At 44.0% G+C, this 8,272-nt stretch overlaps 2 protein-coding genes across 2 annotated transcripts; one reads left to right on the top strand and one right to left on the bottom strand.

Moving 5' to 3' along the window:
- The first annotated feature begins 724 nt into the window (after positions 1–724).
- Positions 725–4,165, top strand: tmem263 (transmembrane protein 263). The gene is made up of 3 exons (XM_079742635.1): positions 725–843; positions 1,735–1,803; positions 1,991–4,165. Exons 2-3 carry the CDS (start codon positions 1,737–1,739, stop codon positions 2,302–2,304), a joined length of 381 nt encoding a protein of 126 aa, XP_079598761.1. The 5' UTR covers positions 725–843; positions 1,735–1,736; the 3' UTR covers positions 2,305–4,165.
- A 618-nt stretch (positions 4,166–4,783) lies between these two features.
- Positions 4,784–6,341, bottom strand: LOC307080736 (uncharacterized protein; the record flags this gene model as incomplete). Its single annotated transcript, XM_079743601.1, has 3 exons — positions 4,784–4,940; positions 5,852–5,949; positions 6,330–6,341. The coding sequence occupies 3 exons, from the start codon at positions 6,339–6,341 to the stop codon at positions 4,784–4,786; spliced, it is 267 nt and encodes an 88-aa protein (XP_079599727.1).
- Positions 6,342–8,272: the final 1,931 nt, after the last annotated feature.

Below are 8,272 nucleotides of genomic sequence, written 5' to 3'. Positions count from 1 at the left end.
GTTATGGCTAATAATCAAATCCTCTATGGAGAAATTGAATGGCATTTTTCTCTTCCGAAACCACACTTCTATAAGGTATACTAATAAATAGGTTTATCATTTGGTGACTTTGACCTTTTATTTATTATTATTTGAGTCATTATTGAGTCCTCAAAAAAAAAATCCAACCTATAAATGATGTGCAGCTTCTAGATATGATATCTTCTCGATATGAATTGAGAACAAATGGAGTCCTATGACGAGCCTGAGGCTTATACTACTTTAAGAGATCAAAGTCTATTCACTTTGGAAAAGGATTTGGCAGCTCACTCTCAAATGAGAATATATGGATGATATGGACCATATGGACTAGTCTAGGCCCGACTGGTCCATATGGACTAGTCTATTCCATATAGTCCAGTCCATATGGTCCATACTGGTCGATATGGACTAGTCTAGCCTCGACTGGTCCATATGGACTGGACCAAATGGACTAGTCTAGTCAATGTGGTCGAGTCCATATGGTCCATATGGACTAGTCTAGTCCCGACCGGTCCATATGGACTAGTCTATTCCATATAGTCCGGTCCATATAGTCCATATGGACTAGTCAAGTCCCCACTGGTCCATATGGACTAGACAGGTCCCTCCTGGTCCACTCAGTGGAGAACCGGTCTGACCCTACAGAGAGGTGGAGGCCTGCAGTGCAAGGAGTTGGCCTGTAGGCGCTGCGCCACTGAACGGGTTTGAAACGGGGGTGGAGATTCAGCTTTATTCAGAACAGATGTGACGCCGGATCTCCACCCGGAGCTCCTCGTTGAAGGAGAAGGTTTCTGCCGACGTGTCCCTGTCTGAGACCAGCAGGTAGGACGGAGATCATTAATTTAAACTAGTGCTGCAAGTTGGATAACAAAGGGTTAATAGGGTTAGTTCTTTAACTGTGGAGAACCACGCACGGCATCAGCTCCGTTTTTAATACTGTGCTATGAATGTGTGAAAGTTATTTCTCTCTAGTATTAATACTGTTATGTGGATGCAGTTGTACTTAGTGAAGTTGGCATAATGAACGCGAATGCGTTAAAGTGAGTTGGGCTTATGCAAGAGTTTACGTTCGCTCACAGTACACACAGGGCTGGGCCATGCGTTTGGCTTTTCACGGTGCATACAATGGATGTTTTATGTTATCAAGTACAAGGGATGGACAACTGTATTGGTTTAAGCGAGATGTTATGGAGCAGGAAATGTTATGAAGCAGTAGATGTTGGCCTACAACTTCTCCGAGGCTGAATGTCGAGGTGCATGACTCGGTAGAAGTTGCACCTCTACACTTCCTTTATCGTGTTTTTTCTCATAATTTGCAGTTTATAGAATAGTGATCCACAAGGTATGTAAGACCCGATATATCTAACAAAAAAAAAAAGTTATCCTGTTGTTTTTGGACACCTCTTGCGTACGGAACAAGGAACAGGTCTACCTTGTTTTGTCGGCAGAATCAGCACACCCAAAGTAAATAGTTTTTTTTAAACTACACATGTGTGAGATGTAGTCCTCTATGTATCTCTGTGTGAGACGAACGATGGTGAGGCTCAACAAGAGGGGGGACGGCATTGTGGCACATTTACTATCTTTCATCAAGTCTAGTGTTTTTCCCCTTTACGGCACACGGACGACCATTTGCAATAACATTGGATATACTATGTGTGCACAGAAGTGTATAACATGAACATAACCTAGCTGACCTCCCCTATATCCCAGCGATGAACCCTCAAGAGAAGGGAGCAGAGGAAGTTCCTCCATGCCTTAAGGATGAGACTACAGCTGGAGGTAAAGTTTGATGGGTGTATAAACATCCACCTAGTACTACATGATCTCCGTAATGCCACTTAGTGGATCCATATGTTGCATATCTAAATAGATTATACGTTGCAGAGGGGATTGCATGCCTGCACCTTTTCTTTGTGGGCCATTGATATATAACACCTACACGGCGTGTCCTCCTGTCATGTCACAGACCCTCAGAAGGATCATCCCCCCACCCAGCCCAGCCTCCTGGGCAGGGTGACAGGGGGCCTGTTCGGTGCCACCAAGGGGGCGTTGGGTGCCACCATGGGCGGTGTGCTGTGGATGGGGGGGAAGAGCCTGGACATCACCAAGACGACGGTCTGCACTCTGGCCGCGGTGCCCGTCATGGGAGCAGGCCTGGTGAAGGGAGGCGTCTGTGCCGTGGCTGGAGGCGTGTCTGCAGTGGGTTCGGCTGTGGCCTCCAGGGTTCCCATAGGAGGAGGAGGAGGAGGAGGTGGCAAGAAGAAGGACAAGTCTGACTGATTTTGGGGAGGCTGCATTTCTGGTTCATGAGCAAACATGTTTGCGTGTGTTTACTGTGCAGTCAGGGGGCTGGGGGCCGGAGCAGTACTTAAAATGTGTGTGGGGACTTTTCACAAGGAGGCTCGGGCTTGATCCGGGCCCGTAACTGGTACACTACGTCAAGGGTAAGGGCCCGTTTGAGCAGGCACCCACCTGACTTCCCTTACCTTTCCATTTAAGCAGTGAAACATTGGACAGTGTTTTATTTGAGTTGGCCTGAGAGGTGGGATCAGCAGTATAGACTGTTTCCTCAAGACAAAGCACAGGGGCTTTACTTGCAAGACAATCAAACTGAGTATTTTACTGTACTAGCAGGAAAAAAAACATCTGGTGGTCTTTGGGATTTTTATTCTGAAATGAGTTTTGGTATGAACATTGGCCTTAAAGGTGGTTGAATCCAAATAAAAGACAATTAGTTTCCAAATGCACATTTGAACAACATTGATATCATCAGATTATGTTGATTTTGGTGAAAAACCAAGAATGTGTATGTAATGTTTCTGGCTGAGTACTTTATGTTTACATGTTACCTGGTAAAACAAAGTGAATGTACTTTGTAATTTACTTTGTGAAAATGAAAAGTTTTCATCCTATTATTTTTATTCTAATTAGATGAGAAGCCATGAAAATAACCTCAACAACTTTGAGGTTATTTTTTTTATCCATTTTTGGATAAACTGGTAAGACCAGTTTATCCTAAAATGAGTTATTTAGGTGTGTATATATGCACTACCACACACACACACACTATCCTTTACATTTCAAATATAAGATGTCAATTCACGCATGGCCATGTGTCAGAATAGTTATTGTCTTAAGTGTTTGAAATGTCAAGCGTTGAAGTTGATTACAGAGCAGCGCCCATGAGTCTGCCTTATGCTGACGGTTCACTTGATCATTTCAGTCTGTGAGGTCAACATGGTTCACCTCTCTGCTGACCGTGATAATAAAGTTCTTTATGAACTCCCGCTTGAGTCCTTTCTATTCACATGAGGATAGCAGTTTCCTCTATATCAATATATATGATCTTGTTTGGGTTGTCATGTTATTTAACTCAAGCATTGTTTCATTGTATCGTCATTTGTTGGTGTAATGGTAGTCCAAGAAACTGAAATCAGTACATGTCTACATTATGTGTACGTGTACATGTAATGTGTACATGACAGTGGCTCCAAGTTTATCTTAAGTGGTATACCACTGAATAGAATTATCCAAATTATTGGATGAATCGTTTATGAAATCAACAGATATAAGATAAGACAAAGATAAGATAAGAACTTTATTGTTTGTAACAAGTGACAGATATTCGTCTTTGACAGGGCACGTTCAATTTACACTAAATAAATATACACAAGACAGACAATCCAAAACAATGACAATAATTGAATGCAAAAGAATGCAAGCAGTGCAAAGGGATGACTTAATGGAGTATGATATGTTGCCCATTTGTGACTGTTCAGGGTGGTGATGGCAGTGGGGATAAAAGATTTTTTGCAGATGTTTTTTCGTGCCAACAGGACCCTGTAGCATCGACCTGGTGGCAGTAACTCAAAGGATTGGCGAAGGGGGTGGGTGGGGTCCTGTGTGATTGTATTGGCTGTTGGGGTTTGGGGAAAGACAATAATTTGCCGGCCTGATTTACTATCCGGGCAAGTTTTGTTTTGTGTTTGATGGTGAAGGTGTTGTACCAGGCTGAGATCCTGAAAGTATGGATTCAATGAGTGAACAGTAAACCACAGTTCAAATGTCCTTGCCGACATTAAAAACTCTGAGCTTCTTCAGCAGGTGGAGGCGCTACTGGGATTTCTTGTATACAGAGTCAGCGTGCTGTGAGAATGACAGAGACGTGTCGAGCTCTGTCCCAATGTATTTAACGACGTCAACCATAGATTTTGATTATATTGCAGAAGATAACATTAAATGAAAATTACAAGCTCTGTGAGCTTTGTCGTTTTTTGCAGTAAAAATGTTCTTTGTGCAGAAGAAATTACAAAACTTTGAATCGTGTGATTAGCCATCTGGTTTAATTTCATGTATAATGATCATTTAAAACATAAATGGTTGTGCACAATATTAATGTCGAAACCACTCGTATTCATCATGGGACCTGATGGGCCTCCTCTACCTGACCCATCAGGAGCGGCCCAACGGTCATCACCATCCTGGGTTCCCTCGCCACAGCGGTCGTAGCAATGTCCCTCTTTTCTGTGGACGGGTACGGAGGAAGGTGGTTATTTGAAATAACACAACATCGCCACAAATTCTGCCAAGCAAGTACAGAATGGATGCACTCACTTTTTCTGCCCCCACAGCTGGAATCACATTGTTCGCCTTGTCCAGGTGTGCACACTTCAGTGCTGCAATGGATATAAATCTGGAACAACCAACCATGTTAGGGATGAGAAACTTCTTTAGGAGTGGATTACTATGGGATAATTGATTATTGATTCACCTGCTCCCTAAGGGGGCTCATGTCCTGATCCACAAAGGTAAACATCTGGAAAGTGAAACGCTTGTAGTGACTAGGGAACGGCAGGCCAGATGAAGGACCGATAGGAATCAGAGTGGACAGGTAACGGTCGCCCTGGTTCGGACATCTGAACAAATAACAAACATTAGAAGGAAAATAATGTTAGAATTGGCTCTTGATGTTTATCTGAGAAAGTTGTCCAAACATATATTATTTAAGTAGTATTATGCCACAGTAAGTTTAGTAGTAAGTGATATTTGGATCCCTTATTTAACATTGCTATATATTTACCCGTCAGTGAGGATGTCCCACTGGGGCATGCTGTGTGGGTTGGGTTGGGTGGTGGTCCAGCAGCGACCCAGAATCAGAATAAGCCTAGGATCGATCATGTTCAGGAGACACACTTCTATATAAATTGTATCCCTCAACAACTTGGCAACAGGATAGTCTGAATCCAAGTAGTATGAGTCATATGCAACATCCACTGCAAGAAAGAGACATTTGGGTTAATGATTAATTGTGTAAAAATCCTGGAATATTTTTGTCCTTTTTCCCATAAGTAGCCTCTAGTGGCTGAAGTTTGAATAACACTTATAGCTGTATCATAACTGTCTCTCAAAACTGGACCACAATAAATCGAATTACAGAGACCCATCTGTGGATGGGCACATTTTTATTCTTGAGAACATTTCTAGTTCAGATACTTCTTTCTGGAAAAAATAGCTGCAGTAGAAATGAATGAATGATTAAAATCACTAGGACTATCTCTGTTGGCTTTTTGTCTGTTGTTTTTACCTGCATCACAGCCCTTTGTCGTGCATACTCCATTTCCCAATCTTAGCTCCACTTGAATGGGTCCAATGACTGGAGCTATGGCTATAGGCCCTGCCAGGTTCATTGTTTCAGTCATCAGTGTCACCACAGAAACCCCACGGTATATACACCGGAAGCGCACTCTGAAAAAAAAGTAAAAGTGACGTACGTCTGAGTGACAGAGGTATATTTAATAGCAACGTTGATCTAAAAACGTTGACCTACTCATAGTAGCTGTCCCTGGTGATGCTTCCCAAGGGTCCGACACCCACTTCGTAGGCGGAGAACAACCTGTTCTCATAGATTATAGATCCTTGGACTTCCTGCGGGAGTAGCCATTAAACTTATACAATTGATCATAATGATAGTGACAATAAGGGATTTTACATCTGTTGTAAAAAATATTTATAATACATACATACCATAACAACGGAGCCACAGGAAGTTACAGGAAAGTGGTAGATTGCAAAGAGTGAATTAAAGTCAACATGAGTGCAACCAGGCTCTGAGCTCATCAGAGAAATGGACTCCAGGTCGATGTTGGGAAGAGTAGCATCCCGGGCAGCGACTACAATGAAGCTGGCATCCTTGGTGCACTGGACGGTCACTATAGTAGCAAAGACACAATAATTAGAAGAGGTCTTCTACAATTTTTCATATTTAAAATAATACAATTTCCTGTTCAATGTTTCTTAACACCCACCTGCTTTTCCATAGTAGCATCCATTTATGTCAGAGCAGCAATGGATCTCCTTACAAGCAGCGGGGGATATTCCAGGACCTCCACAGGGAACCCTCAGGGGTATGTCCACCTCACAGCTTTTGGGATGAGGAGACATTTCTTGTCCTGGATTCTGCAGATTTTGCCCTTTACCAGCTGCATCAAACTGAACCTGAGAGGGCTTCATTGGGGGTCGTTGTGCTGGCCAGGATGGTTGCTTTGGATATTCTGGTGCCTGTTGTGGCTGCTGGTACTGTGGCGGTGCCTTTGGTGGCTGCTGGTACTGTGGAGGCGGACGTTCTGGTGCCTTTGGTGGCTGCTGGTACTGTGGAGGCGGACGTTCTGGTGCCTTTGGTGGCTGCTGGTACTGTGGCGGTGCCTGTTGTGGCTGCTGGTACTGTGGAGGCGGACGTTCTGGTGCCTTTGGTGGCTGCTGGTACTGTGGCGGTGCCTTTGGTGGCTGCTGGTACTGTGGAGGTGGATGTCCTGGTGCCTTTTGTGGCTGCTGGTACTGTGGCGGTGCCTGTTGTGGCTGCTGGTACTGTGGAGGCGGATGTCCTGTTGCCTGTTGTGGCTGCTGGTACTGTGGCGGTGCCTTTGGTGGCTGCTGGTACTGTGGAGGCGGATGTCCTGGTGCCTTTGGTGGCTGCTGGTACTGTGGCGGTGCCTGTTGTGGCTGCTGGTACTGTGGAGGCGGATGTCCTGGTGCCTTTGGTGGCTGCTGGTACTGTGGAGGTGGATGTTCTGGTGCCTTTGGTGGCTGCTGGTACTGTGGCGGTGCCTGTTGTGGCTGCTGGTACTGTGGAGGCAGATGTTCTGGTGCCTTTGGTGGCTGCTGGTACTGTGGAGGCGGATGTTCTGGTGCCTTCGGTGGCTGAGGGTCTTGTGGTGGCGGATATGCCATCCAGGATGGTGCCTTTGGTGGCTGACGGTCTTGTGGAGGTGGATATGCCGGAAAGGACGGCTGAGGGTGCTGAGCACCCTTCTGAGCTACCACCAAGTTTCCAGCATAGCAACCCAGCAGCACTAGTGCTACACCTAAGGGTACACTCGAATGTCCCACCATGTCCTTTGATCTGGCTGATCAGAGGAATCCACTAGTCTCCTGTTGTGGCTGGCCACTGCTTTTATATGTGGTTATATGTGACTTATTATAAACCCAACCCCCAAGGTCACCTCCACTTTTTAGGGCAATGTTTTTCTTGACATCACCCTCTTACACCCTTTGATGGCTTGTATCAAGATTAGTTTTAAGGGTAGTAAGAAAAATAACTGTCCTATCACATCACTTAACTAGAAAGACGTGACAATATTTATTGACAATGGTCACATTTTGGTCATAATGACCCTAACTCCTAAAGGTCTGTTTGACCTGTAAACTTTATTTGCCAGCAAATATTTATTTTTTAAAGTGCACATTGAACAGGACTTGGCTATTCCATTTTTGATAGTAATTAGATTCCAAGAGTACTAGCACATTTGTACATTAAAAGTTGACACATTTATATAAACATCCAAATTAATTTGCATATTCACAGCTGTGTTTATTGACCAAGAATTGCGATTTAGATGGAAAAAGTGAGGAGCTAAACAGTTTTTATAAAATTCAATGGCAATATTGACATTGTGATAGACTGTGGCAGAAGGTTGAGCTGCACTGTGTTTTGGCTCTGAATGAAAATTGAAATAGGGTCGAATTTGGTATACGATGTATTGCCTTATTTTGAGATGCTTTTTGGGCAATCTAGTGGTGGCCTACCTGAGATATGGAGTATGGGCCTGCAGTAATGGAGACTTCAGTTTCATAACACAATCCTGAGAGTGTAACAAGGCCTTCGGCACAGGATGTCCCGGAGGCCTTGTTACGCTCTCAGAATTGCATCAACTATTTAACTCAAGTGAGTAACTCAAGAATAATTCATGCC

The sequence above is a fragment of the Pollachius pollachius genome, assembly GCF_949987615.1.
Source record: "Pollachius pollachius genome assembly, chromosome: 9".
In the NCBI taxonomy this organism is placed as follows: Eukaryota; Metazoa; Chordata; class Actinopteri; order Gadiformes; family Gadidae; genus Pollachius; species Pollachius pollachius.
Note: the sequence above shows the minus strand (reverse complement) of the source record. Positions and strands in the feature narration are given on the sequence as shown.